This window comes from Amaranthus tricolor, chromosome 14 (genome assembly GCF_026212465.1).
Source record: "Amaranthus tricolor cultivar Red isolate AtriRed21 chromosome 14, ASM2621246v1, whole genome shotgun sequence".
NCBI classification, from domain to species: Eukaryota; Viridiplantae; Streptophyta; class Magnoliopsida; order Caryophyllales; family Amaranthaceae; genus Amaranthus; species Amaranthus tricolor.
The window spans coordinates 2,526,864-2,547,373 of NC_080060.1; the positions used below are offsets into that span (position 1 = coordinate 2,526,864).

General features: G+C 32.4%; 3 protein-coding genes across 4 annotated transcripts; 2 read left to right on the plus strand and 1 right to left on the minus strand.

Annotated features, from left to right (window-relative positions):
- Positions 1-289: 289 nt before the first annotated feature.
- Positions 290-2,446, plus strand: LOC130799665 (cytochrome P450 86A22-like). The gene has a single exon (XM_057662838.1). The coding sequence runs from the start codon at positions 484-486 to the stop codon at positions 2,053-2,055; it is 1,572 nt and encodes a 523-aa protein (XP_057518821.1). The 5' UTR covers positions 290-483; the 3' UTR covers positions 2,056-2,446.
- A 500-nt stretch (positions 2,447-2,946) lies between these two features.
- On the minus strand, positions 2,947-10,392 carry LOC130799666 (transcription factor bHLH160-like). The gene is made up of 3 exons (XM_057662839.1): positions 9,249-10,392; positions 6,621-6,980; positions 2,947-4,840 (listed from the first exon to the last, which is right to left on the minus strand). The coding sequence occupies exons 1-3, from the start codon at positions 9,801-9,803 to the stop codon at positions 4,769-4,771; spliced, it is 987 nt and encodes a 328-aa protein (XP_057518822.1). The 5' UTR covers positions 9,804-10,392; the 3' UTR covers positions 2,947-4,768.
- A 3,401-nt stretch (positions 10,393-13,793) lies between these two features.
- LOC130799170 (KH domain-containing protein At4g18375-like) lies at positions 13,794-20,433 on the plus strand. 2 transcript variants are annotated; one of them, XM_057662268.1, is made up of 8 exons: positions 13,794-13,900; positions 15,054-15,657; positions 15,878-16,360; positions 17,263-17,499; positions 17,572-17,844; positions 18,711-18,772; positions 18,864-18,960; positions 19,902-20,433. In XM_057662268.1, exons 2-8 carry the CDS (start codon positions 15,067-15,069, stop codon positions 20,031-20,033), a joined length of 1,875 nt encoding a protein of 624 aa, XP_057518251.1. In that variant the 5' UTR covers positions 13,794-13,900; positions 15,054-15,066; the 3' UTR covers positions 20,034-20,433. The 2 variants fall into 2 exon arrangements, with proteins under 2 accessions (XP_057518251.1, XP_057518252.1); XM_057662269.1 differs by having other exon boundaries at positions 13,876-13,990.
- Positions 20,434-20,510: the final 77 nt, after the last annotated feature.

Here is a 20,510-nt window from a genome sequence, read left to right on the forward strand (position 1 = left end):
TTATTACCTAAAATTTGCTGTCTTCTTAGTTGGTCAGTAGCTTACTTCTTAACTGCACTCTGCATGCACATTCTCACTTTTTCAACTCTATTTTACTCTTTTCGTCTAAGAGATTGCGACACTAATAATTGACACAAATATTAAGAAATTAATAGCAAACACTAAATTGTATAAATATAATTAAAAGTGAAAGAAAATGAAAAAAAATACGTTAATAAATTTTTTTTTAGAAATTACGAAAATATTACTTAAAATAGAAATATTATAGAGTTATAATGATAGGACTAAAGAAAAGTACGGTAATCTTTTGGATACAAAGGAAGTCTTACACATCTGTCCCATAATCAGTCACTCTTGTTCTCCCCTTCTATATATATACTTGTTACACACATTCATGTACAAATAAAACAATTCCCAATTCTCATATAGTCATATACAATTATACTCTTTCCTTAAATACATTATTCAAATTAAACCATCATTATGGAACCTTTCACTTTGTTACTTTTACTAGCAGTGATCACACTTTATATAGTATGGTTCAAATCACTAGCACGGCCATTACGCGGTCCACGTGTATGGCCGTTAGTGGGTAGTTTACCTGGCTTGATCGAGAATGGACACCGTATGCATGAGTGGATTGCGGAGAATCTTCGATCTTGTGGTGGTACGTACCAGACCTGTATATGCGCACTACCATTTTTAGCGCGCAAACAAGGCCTGGTTACTGTAACGTGCCACCCTAAGAATCTTGAGCATATACTTAAGGTTCGATTTGATAATTACCCAAAGGGTCCCACTTGGCAAGCAGTTTTTCGTGATTTGCTTGGTGAAGGGATTTTTAATTCGGATGGTCATACGTGGTTATTTCAAAGGAAAACAGCTGCACTTGAATTTACCACTCGAACCCTCCGACAAGCTATGGGTCGGTGGGTGAATCGGGCTATTAAGACCCGGTTTGTTCCGATTTTGAAAGAGGCAGAAGTTACAGGTAAACCCGTTGATCTACAAGACCTTTTGCTTAGGTTAACTTTTGATAACATTTGTGGGTTAGCTTTTGGTGGTAATCCCAAAACCCTTCAACCCGGTTTGCCTGAAAACGGGTTTGCATTGGCTTTTGATAAGGCTACTGAAGCTAGTCTTCAACGGTTTATTTTACCCGAGTTTATATGGAGGTTTAGAAAATGGGTCGGGCTTGGTATGGAGGTTACTTTGAGGGAGAGTGTTGCACACGTGGATAAGTATTTGACGAATATTATTGATACACGTAAGCATGAATTGACGAGTCAGCAATCAATCGGGGCCCATGATGACTTGTTGTCAAGGTTTATGAGGAAAGCAGAATCCTACTCTGATAAGTTCCTTCAACAAGTTGTACTTAATTTTATCCTAGCTGGACGTGACACGTCCTCTGTGGCGCTTAGTTGGTTTTTTTGGCTTGTTAGTAATCATCCACGTGTGGAAGAAAAAATCCTCTTGGAAATTTGTACTGTTCTAAGGGAGACACGTGGTAGTGATGTAACCAAGTGGACTGATGATCCACTAGAGTTTGAGGAAGTTGATCGATTGATATATCTTAAGGCTGCATTGTCAGAGACGCTAAGGCTATACCCTTCTGTACCACAAGATTCTAAGCATGTGGTTGCTGATGATGTGCTTCCAGATGGAACATTCGTGTCGTCTGGATCTGCAATCACCTACTCAATATACTCAGTAGGGCGTATGAAGTTCATATGGGGCGAGGATTGCTTAGAGTTTAGACCTGAAAGATGGTTATCATCAGACGGTAAGAAAATAGAAATCACCGACTCATTTAAATTTGTATCGTTTAATGCAGGTCCAAGAATTTGCCTAGGAAAAGACTTAGCCTACCTCCAAATGAAGTCAATAGCTGCGGCGGTTCTTCTCCGCCACCGACTTAATGTCACAAAAGGTCATAAGGTTGAGCAAAAAATGTCCTTGACCTTATTCATGAAGAATGGGCTAGTGATGGATGTTCACTCTAGGGATTTATCACCTATAGTTGCCAAAATTAACCAAGATACAGCTGAATGAGTGGTTAGATGCAGCAATTATTGAGCCATGAGAATTGTGAACATTTGATGCCCACATTTAGAACAAAAGAAGAGCATTGAATGTTGGTTGTTACATATGGTATATTTATGAACACAAATAAAGGGACATTTACTTACTTTGATATTACTAAAATTTTGAAAATATATGCCTAGACAAGTCTAGTCTAGTTGTTTATAGGAGAATTCTCTCACGTACTTCGTTTTATATTGTTTATTACACTTTTAAAAAGCTCTTAGTTTTAGTCAAAGTGTAACAAATAATATAAAACGGATAGAGTACTAGTTACGTTATAAGGGTGTTATTTTTATTTTGTCATAAAATATATATAATGTCGACAGAAATTATAACTATATTTTAAAATTGTATTTTACTTAGTTTTGTCTTCTGATGGCCTTCAACGGTTTGGATTTACTACAACAGCAAATCTATTTGTATTTTCTTTTTTTTGTTTCATTGATGTTTGGACTATAAATTTGATGGATCATTATAGTCAATCTATTCCGCACATATATATTATATTAACCGGTCTTCTGCGTGACTAACTCTTTGAGAGATATCTCTCAGAGCTAACCATTAAAACTTAATGCTTATTCTTACTTTATGTTTTTCTTTATGGTTCGGTCCAATTAGAAATGGTCTCTTAAAAGACTATCTCCCACAAGAATTTGTGATATTATACAGGGTCAAAAAATCATACCCATAAATTTAATTAATAGGACGCTGACAATAAATTAATACTTAAATTGTGGGTTACACAATAAGTGTCAAATAATGACATTTATGTCTCTTAATAAAGCCCTTTTTAATTTTAGGGACCTCTTTCCCGAATTGGTAAAACGCCACTAAATTATACATCAGAGCATCCTATATGAATTTAGTCCAGACTTAAATATTGTGTATCTCTGCTAAAATTTCTTTATTTTTTATTTAAATCAACTGCTCTATTCTTTAAAACGAAAATATGTATAATATTTTAATGTGAATTAAATTTATACAAGACTTATCCATACTTAAATACTCTTAGAATTAAACAAGGCATAAGCATATACAAGTAGTTTTTTGGTGAGGAAATGCACTCATGATTTCACATTGGTGATTTAGTGAGATATTCACCAACTTATAAGTTTAGTGGCCGATCCTTCTACTACATATGATTTTCGGAAGAAATCTCATCAAGTTTGTGTGTAGTCAGAGAAATAATGAGTTTTATCTCTGTTAAAGTATGTATCATTTCATTCTAGTAAGGTTCTGATTTTGATTCTCGTGGCCTCCTCCCCCTCTAGCAAGTGTTGAGCAATTTCGAATATTCGGTCTGAAACAAGCAATCAGGTCGATATGACGAATCTTCATTTTCACTATTCGGCACTAGAGACAAGTTAAAATGTTTGAATTAGATATTTGATATCTCATAGAGAATCATCATATAGCTTTACTCAGCCCTGCCGGCCTTAGCCTACTCCTCCCTTAGTCAAAAAAACTAAAATCAAAAGAAAGTTTTAAAATAGATGTAATAGGTCATATGAGGCCCATTGTTGTAAGGAGTTGAACTGGCTTTGTCCCAAGTCCAATTTAATACTATTCACTTTGGACACAAAATCATACACATTCTTTAATGACAATTTCAAGAGTGTAGAATAAGTCTTAGATGATTGTTTCCTCCAAAGGTAAGAGGCCCATTGGCCATATATGGATTGATTTCTTTGAATCAAGTTGAAACATAATGATTTTTATGTGACATTTTTCTAATTGAAAGACAATAATCAATGCAATTAATTAAGTGATTAACTATAAAATTATCGGTAAGACTTCGTCTAATAGCAGCCAAGCAGACAATAATAAGGGGAAGAAAGTATATAGTCCCTTTGTTTCATATTATTTGTTAAATTTTTAATATATTGGTCAAAATGTAACAAATAACACGAAACGAAAAGAGTACTACATAAAAGTATTAGATTGTTCTAAGCCTCTAGTCACAAAAGAAAGACCTAAGAAAATACACTTAATTTGTAACCAAATTGGAGATTCTTGTATAATGCATGATTCGCATATTGCAATTTGTAAAAATATAATAGCTGAACTGTAAAGCTGTAACGATTCAAATAATTCATTCTTAATTTAGCTTGTGTTGTGATTTATAAGTAGTTTTGCTCATAAGCACTGAATGTTACTTATATCTCCCTATGTGTAGGGCTCTCTGATCTATTTGGAGTATTATTGACTATATTACTCTTTACCCTCTCAGGAGGGAGTATGGGTGTGAATTATTTGTTATTTTTCCCACTCTAACTATATTTTCGAGTGAAATACTAAAATAATAACTATAACTATAGTTTGATGTTATAATACAATATAATAATAGGCCAAAAACTATAGTTTGATGTTAAAATGTTTGTGTTAATTCCAAATACAAAATCCCGCAAAAACTAAAGGAACTAAACACCTCAAGAATGATAGCGAATGCTTACAAATAAACTTAATGAATGATCATATTTGTAATAATTTCGAGAACAAAATTTCATCTTACGCTCTTAAATTTTTTTCGTTATTAGTCCAAAAAATAATACTATGTTAATTTTCTATGTGAGTGTGCGTTTTTGCTCCTATGTGGAGATTAAGAACTCTGTTAAGCACGTTTCAATAATCTTTGCATCGGGATGATAAAATTTTGTATCGAGAACTTTCGTTGGTTATACTAAGACAACCATGATATGATCTTCTTGTATAATACTGCAACATAGTCTTCTTCTACCGGTTTTTCACCCATCTACACAAAAACAGTATTTCTATTATTAGATTCTGGAAAATTGTATTAGCTTCATCCGGCACTTGTAGTCGGAGTATTATTATTATTATTATTATTATTATTATTATTATTATTATTATTATATATACTAATGCATAAGTAAAACAATTTATTACCTTTATAATATACCTATGACTATAAGGCCTAATATGACAATCAATGTCAATATAAGATAAAAGAAAAATTTTACGATAATCCTGAGTTTTTTACTTTTTTATGTGGTCTGGTGGAAAAATATTTTTTTAAATTTGTATGATGACCCTGAATTTTTCACTTTTTTATATGTATATGGTAGACAAACATCTCAAACATATGTTTAAAAAACGTGCTTCATAAGGATGTATAATGATGATGAACTGACGATGTTTTTTAAGAAAATTCTTTACAATGGGTAATAATAATATAAATTTAACAAAAATCTTAACTTTTTGTCGTCTATCAAGTGGAAAAGTTAAAAACTTAAGATCACCAATCACATAAAACAAAACATTTGTCCACCACGTGAAAAAAAACAATTCAGAATTACTAGATAAAAATTCCTTAAGATAAATGAATAGAATTGATCGCTAATTAAGCTAATATGACATACTTTTATTAGAATTCATCTTATTATGTTTCTCCTTTAATTATATTGCATTTTGTTGAGTGAAATATGTAAGGTGCTACCAAATCGATAAAGATCATTCAACAATTTTTATTAACCATAATAGGGCTTAAGACTAGTTACGAGTATTTTACTAGACAATACACATTTATGAATTATGATAACAAGAGTCAGTTTTTAAGGGTGGTAAGTGGTAACAAGTGTGACGGAAGTATGAAGATAAACATTCATATTTTCCCATTTTGTATATGATTTATATATGCGACTAAGGCAATTGTTTCGTTTATGATTATGAATGTGCCTAAGTTTTTTTAAATAAACTGTAACTACCTATCACTTATTCTCTTATTTTATTTGAGCTTGGGACTGACAACAAGCAACAAAAATCCATATGGACTATTAGAGTATATAATATATCTTGGGGGTCTCAACCATTATTTTGGTTGCATTGATTCCTTGACATGGTATCAGAAGTTAGTGTGATACGAGTTCATGAGTTCGAATCTCAATCACCTCTCATTTTAAGCAAGGTCGTTCCTGACTATAGGCAAGGTATGCATTTGCCTAGGGCTTAGAATTAGAATGGCCCCAATATTTGAAAATTTTAATTAATGAAGTTGGTACTTGAAAATTTCCGATTTATGATTGGTTTTTTTTTTTTTTTTATCAATTAAGAAGTACTATATGACATGTTTACATTTATAATGATAATTATAATATATATTGTTCATCTATATTATTTTTTCAAAAAGCCGTTAAAGTTCAGAATTGACCCTTTAGAGGGCCTACTTTTTTTAGTTTGCCTAACGCCCATAAAATACCATTAACAACACTGCTTTTAAGTGGAATAATTAGCATCAGGTATGAGGAGGGCATGTATTGCATTCACACTTCTAAAAAGGCTCTTGTGTGAAGGGGCGTTTTAGGTTATATAACGTATCTTGGGGTCTCAACCATCAACTTAAGTTTTTGGTTGAATTGATTTTTTGACATGAACAACCATTGAAAACGATGTAGTTGTTCATTCATGAAGCAAACCCCAATCTTTTGAAATTAAAAATCTCACATTATTATTGTTGATAGATATTTTTCCATTTACATAGATTTTTAAAAAGATAAGAAGCAAATTAAAGTTACCTGAACATGAAGATGGAAGCATGATCTATCTTGACATGCATGTTGAGAAGAGGCACCAAGGATTTGCATGCCTTGGCCTTCTAGTTTCCCAATCAAATTGGACACCGTACCAACTTTGTTATTATGTTCACAAATTTGGACTATTACTTCACCTCTTTTTACTTCATTTATAGACACTGTTAATGTCTTGTTAACTTTGTTAGATTCATGATCATCTCTACCTACATCGATTTGTCGTTGCTTCTTTCCTAGCACCGATAGCATGTTGTTCTTCTCAAGTGTTAATTTCTCTATCTCGGCTTGAAGCTGGGGGACGTATTCAAGGGCTCTATCTATTATATATGGTGCACTCCATTTCTTCTGTATTAAATCAAGATATTTCCAATATTGAATAAGAAGCGAATATTAGTAATCAAATTGATGATATCACGTACATTTTCTCTAGAAGTCAAGCTAGTTATAAATATCATACCAAAATATGATTGTAGTCCTGTAGATGATGACCGAAAAATTGCTTAGAGGTTGTTAAGGGAAGAAAAAGAATTCAAGAGTAACAACATGAGCATAAGAACATACAATCCATTAGGAAAGTAGCCTCAATTATGTTTGTTTGTTCAATGGCAAGAACCAAGAAGTATGCCTTCTCATCCTTAATTATTTCTACCAACTCAACATTAAAAAACAAAAATTCTTAAATGAGATAGTCTCATGTTCATGTTGAGACCGTTTCTATTGGGCTGACTCATATATATTTAGTGCGTTAAAGTGATCATTTACAATTTTTGATCAATTAGAAAAATTTGCTAACTATATAGGCTCATTTTATGGTGAAACATCTCATACTAAACGAACGGTAAAAAAAATTGGTGGTCTCGAAATGAAATTACCAACATATGAATGCATCATTAGCTATTAGTTGATTGAAATCTTGTGTAATATATTGTTTAAGGGTTATTAGGAGCTTATTAGGGTTGTGTATGAGTGTGACTCAATAATTAACTCACTATACTGGTTAAAGTAGTTGGAATGTAATATTGTAGTATGTATTGTGAATCTACATTGATGTTTGGAGTAGGAAGATATGCATAGGAGCTTGGTATGACTTACAATAGAATGTCTTCACACTCCAATATAATTTAATTTGCTTTTAGTGGGATATATTTAGCGACATTTAATTTAATTATCACTACTTCAAATATCTAATAGTATATACAATGGATTTAGTGATATTTATTAAACCATTTAGCAGCATAATAAAAAACTTACTAAAATTTTTCGCGATATAGAATCTAGTGACATTTCTCAAAAATGTCACTATAGACTACAGTAACAATTATATATGCCACTACAGGCCAAATAAAGTGTTACTAAATCACTTTATAGTGGAACTTAAAATAAAAACAAATAATTATTACACTAAAAATATAGATCAGTTGCATTTTTTTAATGTCATTAAATTCAATGTCATTAAATTTGTTATAGTGCCAGCTTGATCGAGTGAGTACGATAACAATACATTGACAAAAATTGCTTTGGAGAAGTTTTCGACTGCAAAGAATCCAGGTGCTCAGGTGAGCACCCGCGAATGGCAAGCTTAGCTACTAACAAATTATGGTGTGCATATAGTGTTTGGGCAAGCACTGGACCTTTTGTCGGCCGAGCAGGTGAGCATAAATGCCCTGTTTTGTTTTGCAGGCTTCTAATCTCTAATTCTCTTCCGCACATTTATAAATATATATCTTACGGGGGTGTTTGGCAAACAACTGATAGTTGGTAGCTGATAGCCGATTACGGTGGCTGATTTGACCAGTTGATTTTATTATCGGATTTGACCAGCTGGTTTTGAACTCACTCTTATGAGCAGCTTGTTCAAAAACAGCTTATTCATGTCATTAAGTTGTTTCAACCCTAGTTTACCAAATATTAGAATTGGCTGGTTTGCCCACTCAATTCTCTATTTGTATTAAAATAAGCTAAAATTGCTAAATAAATTAATTTGTCAAACACCCCCGAGTCTTTATTTCTTCTAAATAGATTAATACATTTTGAGGAGCTTGACTAAGGATTCAAAGAGTAATGTATGTGACAATTGAGAGCCACAAAGGGAAGGTTTGAGTGTGATTAAACACAATATTCTTGATGTTTTATGGGTGAGACGATTAGTGAGAGTTTTCAATTATATTCTTTGTACTCAAGCATCATTATACAATCGACTTCCGCTTATTTGGTGGATTTTATAGTCCATGAACAAGTTATTTATAACATATGTGTCTTTCTTGCTCCTCTTTCTTCATTTTCATATTTCTTGATCTTGTGTACTTCTCAATAGTTCATGTTATTTTATGCGTAAAAATTATTTATGAGCAACTAAACTTTAAATTAATTAGCCTCTTAGCTATAGTCCATACCGTTGGTTTCAAATCCGACTTTCTAAAATTATGTGTAGTCGATTCTCCTTCAGATATTAGTAAATTAAAGATTACTTCTATGTTGTATATACGGAAAAACTAATTTCTTATCCATAAATCATTAATTTCATCAACGATTAAATGATATTTACTAGATAAACTAACAATTAAAACAACAAAAACAATGTAACATGTTAACATGTTACATATTGTAGAGTACCTTAGCTCGTCTAGAATCCGGGAGCAAGGAACGAAGTGTCAAATATGTTTCATTAAGCTTCAATCTCCTAACTTTTTCCTTAGCATTATGATCAAGTTTCTTGCTTGTTGATCCTTCTCCAACACCACCTCCAACGGCAGCAGCCGTTCGATCACCGGTGGTGGTGGTTGCGGTGGTTGTGGCGATGGCGGTAGCGGTGGCGGGCCCATAGTATTGCATATCATGATACCCAAGAGAAGAATCCTCAACAACAACCTTACTAGGACCCACTTGTTCAATTGGACTAATTGGCCAATTGATTGTTTCCTGTATGTTAGGATCATCATATTGCCCTATTAGTGCATAATCTTGATCATGATCTTGTAAAAACATGCTTAAATCTTGGTATTCTAACATGGGTTGTGATGATGTATTGGGCAAATTTGTGTTTTGATCTTGAATAAGAGGTGGGAAATTGATGGGATTATTATTATCATCATCATATAGTGGTTGACAAGGGAAAGAGAAGTCATCTTCCTCACTATAGAGGGGACTTCCAAAAGGAGGGTTAGACATACAAACAAATGGTACATTTAGTCAATGTTTTTATAATATGATTGTGGGAACATAGAAGGCCAGAAAAAAGAGATATTGAATCATCTCTGGCATGTTACAATAGAAAGTTATGAATTGACAAATTGAAATTGAGATTACATATAGTATGATGCTATAAAAAGTCGTATATTTTTAAATTATTGCTGTCTAGTCTATTTTATGTGTAAGGAATATATTTAAATGGCGAATAATATTTGAATTGTTCTTCGTGATTGATTCTTTTCAATGTAATATGTTGTTATCTGAAATTTTAAAATTTTAAAAATTGTACTTTGATTGTTTAACAAATAAATCTGAACTTAATAATTTAAAATTAAGGGGTAGAATAAAAGAATTTGTGATATAAATAAGTTTCAATGTCATGTGTTATGTAATAAACAATTGCCACAACATAAAAAGAAAATGAAGTAAAAAAAAATTAAAGAAGATTTATCAACTAATTAACCTAAGAAATTAAAGATACTTAATACTAGTATGACAAACCTAAATAGCACCAATATTTATAGCTTAAGAAAGAATAACATACAATATATACATGATATAATTTGCAATAAATTAAAGGAATAATTAATTAAGAGATAAGAGTCTTACCAACAAGCCTAATAAGAGACCATAAAAAAGGATTAAATGTTGATTAAGGAGCTAATTATCTTGAACACATAATTGCCAACCATTAAGTTTGAAGTAGAAAATGTTGATGTACATTTGATAGGAAGAATAGTGTACTACAAAAATATAGAGTAGTACAACTTACAAGTGAAAAAGGAAAAGGAAAAAGGAAGAATATTTAAAGTGAAAAACTTTATATAAATATGATATTATTATGAATTATAATTAAAATTAGGAGTATATAAAATTGGTTTAATGATAAGATCAAAGAGGTAATTAAGAGATTAATTGATAAATTTGAGGCTAATTAGGAGAGAGAAGAAGAGAGAGAAAGATTATTTATGGGTTCAATGAGTTTATTAATGGGGAATATTTAGACATGATTGGGTTGTAGTACTATTTTGTTGGAGGAGGTGGCAATCTTTTAAAGCAAATTTTGCTAGTACAAGGGCCTTAGCATGCAAGTACATGTATACATAAGGTGAAGTACGAGCAATATTGCTTCTCCCTCTTGCTAAAATTTAAATTTTTTTTTTTTATAGTAATGTTGAAGTTATCTTATATTTCCTATGTCCTTATGAGAATACACTTAAAAATTTTGGGTAAAATTTAGTAAAAGAAAAATTAAAATTAGCGAATAAGAAAAAAAATTAATAAATGGTAAAGATGAAGATAGATAATAAGTTTGTCAATAAAAACAAAATAAAAATAGTGAAATCATTACTAAAAAAGTAAAGGGTGCAAAATAAGTGGGAGTGTGGGGATAGAAAGTGATGTAAATTAAAAGGAACGAAGAGAGTAACTCCTAATGTTCAGTAACTTTTGCTTCAAGTACAATTTTTTAGTAACTCAATGCAAGGGAGAAAAACTGATTTTTAAAAAGTGGTATAAATATGTGGATGAGTTGAAAAGATGTGTTAAATATAAATTATTATATGAGACGGTGTCACTGTGAGACATGCCCAATACATAAACTAAATGGTTGAACTTATACAAATTATAAAAATATAGCTCTTTGTTATGAAATCGTCTCATTAAGAGGCAATTTTCTCACAAAATTAGTTGTTCATAATATATATCAAAACTCTTAAATTATTCGTCAAGAGCAATTACTTACAAGACATTTTTTATATTGTGACAACATTTTTATCTCTACACACTAGATATTCAACCTAGACAAGGGTAAAAAAGGCATGTGTTCAGGGCCCACGAAAAAGTTAGATAGATTTTAATCTCGTATGTATCAAACTTGAGACCTATTGTAATTAATTTGTGCACTTAACCGCCAAGCCAAATGATAATTGTTACGTTGTTTACAAATTATTGAATAGCATGATTATAAAAAAAAAGCGGATAATATAAAGCTCAATTATAAATTTTGTATTTATTATTCTATATCTTATATATAATTAGGGCCCGTAATATATTTCGTCCCGGACCCTAAAATCTTTTATACCTTACATAATGTATGATCACCCCTATCTAGAAGTATTTGCATTCAGGCTTCATATATGACTTAAACATTTTAATGAACTTTCTTAGAGCTCATCTCGGGTTAGTAACTCTTATTCATTTTGTAGAAACATTTGGTGATCTCCATCCATATTCGTCCACCTTCAACCTGCTTCAAATACTTCTAACATTTGAGAACTTGATTACCCTAACGACCCGTTTGGTACATGGTATTAGAGGGCAGTAATGGTAATAAAATTAAGTAATAAAAAATTTGGTTGTTTGGATGCCTTCAATGGTAATGGATGGTAATAAAATAAGGTAATGAAATTACCAAAAATGACCATTTTTATTACTATCAAAGAACCTGGTATTAGGCTGTAATGTTAATGAAGTATTACTGTGGTAATAAAATAAGGTAATGTTGTTTCGAGCTGAAGAAAAAAAATAATGAAGAAAAAAAAGGTAATATGTAATTATCCAAAAAAATATTATTATTAAAAAAAGAATCATTAGATAGAATAATTTAAATACAATAATGCTTTTAGATACAAATATATAATAATGAAACTAAGAGTCATTACCATTTTTTAATTACTAACAACCAAATGCAATCAATGGAATATTATCTCCCATTACCATTCTTTAGTCATGCACACCAAACAAAAGAATCTTCATTACCAATTCTCATATCCATTTCTTCATTATTATTACCATTACAACATTTCATTCCCATCAACCAAACGGGCTGTAAAACGTCTAAATATTGATGCAAAAGACAACTTTATGCTCACTTTTGCATTTATTATTCTTTTGTTTACGTAAACAAATTATCACTATTCTATCTTAAATATGGTAAAATTTGAAAATTCAATTTGAAATATGGTAAAATTTGGGTCGAGTTTGACCATAATTCAAACTCAATTGCTTTAACTTTGTTAAAAATTCGTCAAGTTTTAAATTTCATATCACCCTTTCTTTAACAGAAATCAAATACAGTTATAAATAAATTTAATAATTTAAGTCAATATTTCTCTTACCAAAGCTTTAAAATCGGTGGATTTATAAGAAAATATTTAAAACAAAAAATATTTTAATTTTTTGATAAATAATATATATTTTTTTAATAAAACCTCAATTCGTTGGATCGACCTGAATCCAATTCTACCAAAATCAAACCCGACTAGAAATTATCCTATCCTAACATCCAACCGCTCTTGTTCGACTATAGCATTAGTTTCTACATTTCACCTCTATTCTAAATAGATTGTCACACTACTTTTTAATCCATTTATTTTCTTTTGTTATGAGTTTTTTTTAATGAAAATGTTCCCAAAACTATCTTTTATTTTCATGACAATTTCAACATTCTTTTAATATCATTTAGTAAAATCTAAGGGTGTTTGTCAATTGATTATTGGCTATTGGCTATTGGTTTTTGGCTTTTTAGTTGGCTTATTTGGCCAACTAGAAATGTTGATCGTTTATGTTGGCTTTTAAAATAGTTGAAAAAATCAGCTGTTTATGGAGATGTTTGGTAAATTTAGGTATTGGTTGTTGGGTCAATAAGTGTAACACTCCCCACTTATAACACCCTTGAATTTCCGACTCTCTATACGAAATCAAAACCCTAAGGAAACAAAGGAAATTCGAGTGTTACAATAAGCCAAAAACAAACTTAAAAACTGACTATAATAGTTTTTTTTATTTCAGCTATTTATACCAAACATTTTTTTTTTGTTATTTGACTAACTAACAAACCAAAACTTAAAAGCCAACAAAAAAAACTAAGCAAAAAGCCACAAGCAAAACACCGTCTAAATCATTTCATCATTATTATTTTTTTGCAATTCCTATTGGCTATTGTATACATATCCTATTTTACACATAGGGGAATATAAAGTTAAAAGGAAAAATACTCGTACATATCTCACGCAACTATCCTTCGAGTTGAATCCTTTGTAAACCTATTCGCCCAAGTCTCCTTCCTCTTCCTGGTTAGTGTCTTTTTTCTTTCTCCTTCTCTTTGTTTTTCTTTCTAGGTTTTCATAATTCTCTTTATTATTTTCTATTTTGCGATTATAAAGGTAAAGTAATCTTCTTGTTTTTCATTTTGATCTTTTCGGTTCTTAATTTTGTGTATTCCTTTAGTGGGGGATGCGTTGAATACGGTCTTATAATTCAATTCTCTGCTTGTTCTTCTGTTAAAAATATTAATAAATGGTTGTTTTTTAGTTGGTTGAAGAAGATTTTAGTCCTTTCTTGATAAATCCAGATTTGATTTGAAGGAAAGTGAGTTTTGAGGTAAAAGGGGAATTTTTCTTTGACAAAGATTTATGTTTGTTGCTTGGAAAATGGCTGATTTGTGAATTCAAAAATCATTAATGTAACGGAAATTACTATTTACCTCTTGTTTTGTTTTCATTTTTGCTGTTATTCAACTCGGATTATTAGCATTTTTTTGGTCATAAGTTCGAGAGTATGGTTTTGTTGAACTAAATCTCCCTGATTTAAATCTGTTTGGATCTGGAAAATTGAAGTTAATAGTGAAAAGCAAAAGCTATTAGCGGTTTAAGTGTTAGATGCCTTGCTTGGGTATATTTAAGCTATAAATGGATATCAATAACGTTCCATTATCCCTCGGCTTCCACTTAGTTGGGGACGTGGGGTTTGGGTTTGGATGTAACCTTACCCTTAATTGTGATAACGAAGAGGTAGGTTGTTTCTAATATGTCCGTGGTGGCAAACATCATCTGCAATTTCGTATAATCGAAAAGTGCTCATGATTTAATGATCCATTATAATAAGAAGTGAATGGACATGAAATTATGAATGTGCAAATTTTTACAACAAGAGTACAAGATACATGAAGCTTATTCAGTTAGTTTTTTTGGCTCTAGCGTATTTATAATATGAGCCTTGTTATCAATTTGCAAGCGAAGAATGGTACTTTCCTTGGATGGCTCTTTATGGTATGGAGTTTGAATTTGTGGTTGATGAATTTTGCTTCACATTTGTACTTTGGAGAACCAACTTGGCTACTAACACTTGCAAATAAACATAGGCTTGTAATCTGTTAATATGTTATCACTTTTCATGACTTGTTATGGGGTTTAACAATGAATTTGAACCAAATTTTCCTGTTTGTAGACATTTATTATCTATGGGTGAGAAGGGAAAGCGAAACCGAGGACAGAAAGACAACCATGGGGATGGAAAGAATCAGAAAAGACGGATGGACAAGGAAGATAAGGCTGGTCATGGTGAGGAACTAGTTGCATACAGGATACTGTGTCCTGATACAGTGATCGGAAGCGTAATTGGTAAAGCAGGTAAAGTGATAAATTCTATCAGACAGGAGACTAGAGCTAAGGTTCAGGTGGTGGACCGATTTCCTGGAGCCAAGGATAGGGTTATCATTATCTATTGTTATGTTAAGGAGAAGGTCGATGTTGACGTGGATGGTGAGTTTAACAACATAGTACCGCTTTGCCCTGCTCAAGATGCTCTTCTGAGAATGCATGCTGCCATTAAGAATGCAGTGGCCAGCTTGGGGGATCCTGAGACGAGGCAAAGTGATAGAGAGGAGTGTAATATGCTTGTCCCAGCTAGTCAATCTGCCAATGTAATTGGCAAATCAGGGAGCACCATAAAGAAATTGAGAAGCAACACAAGGGCTAATATTAAGGTTACTCGTAAAGATGTTTCAGACCCAAGTCATATATGTGGAATGGATTTTGACAATTTTGTGCAGGTCAGTGTTTTTGACTTTTTGTAAGGCTATGTAACTTGTTTTACTTAGATTGCAAGTTCTTGTATCCCTTAAGTCAACACTAATCTTAAGTATCTACGGTCATGTGTAATTGTGGCTTTTATCTCTAAGGTTGTCTCTTCAAATTGCAAAACACTTCAGTAGTTTTTTTGGTTGATGCGAAGGGTTTAAAAAATAATTTAAAACGTCTATCTTTACTCAGATCACTGGAGATTCTGAATCTGTGAAGAAAGCTTTGTATGCTGTTTCGACAGTCATGTACAAGTTTTCTGCTAAAGAAGTTATTTCCCTGGAAACCAGTATACCCAATGTTGCACCAAGCATCATTATTCCTGCCGACGTGCCAATCTATCCTGCTAGTGGATTTTTTAATGATCCCTTAATCCCTCCTAGATCAGCAGCTCCTCTAATTGATGCTTACAACCCAGAACTCCCTGTTTCGGGATTTTCTGATACAGGAAGCACATGGTCTCTTGTTATTCCTACTTATGATGGGACGTCTAGGTCTGAGGAGTTGACAATACGGGTTTTATGCCCTTCAGATAAGATTGGACGTGTCATTGGGAAGGGTGGGGCTACTATCAAAAGTGTAAGACAGGCCAGTGGTGCGCAAGTCGATGTTGATGATACTAAAGTTACCAAAGATAAGTATGGCGAATGTGTGATTACCATTACTTCAACTGAGGTACGCAATCCTTTCTATATGTTATTACTAATGCAACTGTTATATCGACCTGATTCCATTGTGATTGTCAATTTGTTGTAGTTCTATTTGTTTTGTCCATCTAATACTTCTTATATACGTTTATTTGATGTATTTTTTGCATACTTTGACTTTCATACCCTTCTAGTTTTTTTGGAACGTTCACCATTCTGTTATTGATAGCAATGAGAAGCCAGGAGGTAATGTTGGTTTATCTCTGATGTGAACGATTAAATGTTTTTCTTGAAATGAGTTGGTTTTTCAGTTATGACCCATTTTGTGGGACATAACTAGTGTTTTTCTTTCCCGAAAAACAAAAAAGGTTAATATTTTGGTGATTTTATCTTAATAATTTGTTATGTTCCTGGCTTTTTGCTATTGTAGATTCTATCTGCTTTATAAAAGCATACATTGTAATTTTTCTGGAGTTACAGGCGTTGTTCTTGTAATTGCTTAGAGTAGTTCAATGGTCTACTAAATTTACAATAAGCTTTCATTTCGAAACTATGGTTTTTTACTTTTTTTATTGTCCTTTGTAGCTGTTGTCTCCCTATGAATTCTTGGCCCTATCTGTTTCATGTTTCTAATGAAAACTCACTTTTAGGCCTTAAAAGTAAAACATAACTGAAGTATCGTGATGTTTGTGAACCTTTTTTTTTGTACCTTTGATCAGAAAAACTAATAAATGTTGGGATGTGCTGTATTTTTGGTATACGAAATTACTTTTGTCCATCTCAAAGAATATACTTTTCTGCTTCAGTTCTTGGTGTACACGGGAAACCATCAATCATTATCCTTTTATTTACTGCTTGCTACTGTAAACATCTATTATGTACCTTTGCTTTCTAAGAAATATTTGTCACGGAACTTCTGTTTTCTGGCAGTCAGTGGATGATACGCAATCGAAGGCAGTTGAAGCTGTTCTATTGCTTCAAGAAAAAATCAATGAAGAGGCTGAAACTGTTACCATGCGTCTTCTCCTACCATCTAGGAATATTGGATGCATTATTGGGAAAAGTGGCTCAATTATCAATGAAATCAGGAAAAGGACCAGAGCTGATATCCGCATCTCAAAAGGAGAGAAGCCAAAATCGGCTGATGCAGGTGATGAATATGTTGAGGTACGAATCGTCTTATTATTTGGAAATATATTGAGGTAATTGGATAATTTATTACGTGTTTTAACATGTTAGGTATCTGGAGAAGTAAAAAGTGTTAGAGATGCTCTTATACAAGTTGTTATAAGGCTCCGTGATGATGCTCTGAAAGATAAGGATGGTGTTTATAATTCTTCTGTTGCTCCTGACCCTTTATACACTGGCAGCAGTGGTCTATCACTGCCTTCTGGTTTGCAAACTGTTCCTCCGGTCAAAGCTTTAGGCTATGAACCAAGAGCTGAGTCTGGAAGTGGGGTTGGGATGCGGTCATCACATAGCCGTTACAAATATGATTATGGATCATTGCCGGTATGTTGAATCTTTCTACTTTGCTTAACAAATCGGGTTTAGTTATTGATTTTATCTAGTTATGAATATTTTTTGGAGAATTGGAAATTTTCTCTTCACCTGGTTCTTATTGCACATAAAGTCAAAAATTATTTGATTAAACTTTTTTTTTTTTTTACCGATTTCTGTTTTTTTTTTCATATAAAAAAATCTATGCCTTGTAAACTTTTCTAGATCAAGACTGTTTGTTAATGATTAAAACTGATTTTGGATTTCTGATACAAATACAATCTTATTGTTTGAGTAGTAGAGAACCAATCATTAAGATTCTTAAGGTCCTTGGTTAGTGTTAGGAGGTTTATGTAGACAAATACCATCTTTATCGGATGCATGAGTTCACCGTGGGCTTTTCATTGGTTATTCTCCTTGTATGTTGAGATGCAAAGTTGGTATTATCAATTGTCAACTGTGTTTTCCACTAATGATCTTTAATCATGGTTGTATACTTGTATCATTCCTATCATCATCTTTCCCATGTCCTATTTCTATTCTCTTGTAATTTTCTGGTGTATGGTTGTGGGAATTAGGGATTTCAAGAGTGATTACTTTTCTCACTCGCCGATTTAATGGATATTTGAAGCTGTTTTGAACAATGTTCAACATTCTACCCTTCTTTACTCCATTTTTAAATGATTTGTGTTGGTGCATATTGCGGAGCCCATATTGTTGGTATTAAGGCTTTGATATTGTTGTAGTTTGTTTTCTGGATAATGGCTTGTCTTGACGGGTGTTCTTTATATGTAATACTCTACACAATATGGTCTATATTGTGGTCAATTTTTTCTATTGGTTTATTTTGATTCAAATCTGGCTTCACAATGTTTTAGATGGAAGATGATGGCTATGGATCCTCTTATCCATCCTCATACCCGTCCAAGCTTTATGGAGGGTATGCTTACTATTTTGCTGTTTGCTTTGAGTTATTTTTTCTTGCTAGATTTTTTCTCTTTATTGATTATGACTTTGCTAACGTTGAATAGATTGTTGCCTTCCACTTCTCTGGAGATATTGATTCCGTCTAGTGCAGTAACTAAAGTCCTCGGAAGAAATGGTGCTAATCTTTCCAATATTCGGCAGGTAAATTATGATTTCTTGGTCTGAGCAATATTTTTCATTTTAGTTTTCTTAAAGCTTGATTGGCCAAAGTATGATGTATTGCTATGCTTTCATTCTCTGATCACATTTCTTAAGGGGGGCTTATAGATAGTAGATTATGGCAACCTTACTTTGATAGTTGTTTGATACCCGACTAATTTTAAAAAAACATTAGGTAGTGTTTGACAACGTTGAATTCATTTGAAAATGGGGAATTCAATTTTTTTATGTAAATTCATGAACGGTAAATGACGCCTATTTACTTAGAACCTTCTAAAATTGATATTTGACCCATGTTCATTGTGATTGGAATCTTATGGAATTGACCCAATTCCACATTTTCAAATTTTTGATTTGCCAAACATAGTATTTGAGCAAATACTCAATTCAGCATTTACAAATAAATTTCAGGTTACCAAATATGACGTTATGGAAGTCTTTTTTGGTCCTTCTTCAGCAAACTCCTCTCTTGCTTTTACTTATTTTCTCACTTACGATGTGTCTTGATGGCTGTTAATGGACTGATTAGCGCTTAGTACTATTGATTTCTGAATGAGATTTATGAGATGCGCATGTACTGCTCAAGCTATGCCTGTTTAGAATTACATATTTTTGTAAGCATTTACGAGTGACCCTCCCAGACTTATTTCTTTTAAGTTAATAGGTCCGTGCCCATACTTATTGATAAAGGATCAAGCTTTGATCAATTCATATCATCTCATTGCTACGTATACACACACACACACACATATATATATATATATATATATATATATATATATATATATATATATTCTATATCTGAATTTATTTTTTTTTTCAAAATTAACCCTCATTATCTCCTTTGGATATATATATTCCTCTCTGTTTTAGTGTTGATATCTGAATTTCATTTGGATATTTTCTTTATGTTGGTCTTCCAGATATCAGGAGCACTTATTGAGATTTCAGAACCAAAGTCTTCTCGTGGAGATTATGTGGCCTATATTTCTGGCACAACTGAGCAGAAGCGTTCAGCTGAAAACTTGATTCAAGCATTCATTATGGCTACTTAAAAGCTTCTCAGGCTCTCTTATTGGTAGGAACGTCGAAACCTTTGGAAGCTCTCTCTTCACTGTTATTTTTGTTTTACTCTCTAAGCTATTCTATCAGAGCTTCATTTAGGATATTCCCCCAGATTTCATGGCTTCCATTAAAATGTCAAGATCTTGTTCGAGGTTTTGCACTCAGATCTTAGTGAAGCCTAGGTTTCATGGCTACTTAGTCAACTCATCTACATAAGATAGGATCTTTCATTCCATTCTTTGTTATCCATATTCCAGCGGTTCTGTTTCAGTGGTTTGACTTTGTTCTATCCGTCGTAACTCTCTGTCCCTTGCACAGCATAATGTCCCTGCCTGAAAGGATTTCTTTTGCTAACCTTAATAATCAAACCAGTATTTTATGTTGTGTTCATTTGCTTTCCTCTCTTCCTGCAATGTTGCTTCTTAGGTCTAATTTTATAATTATACTCGTGCAAAACTGCATCTGCT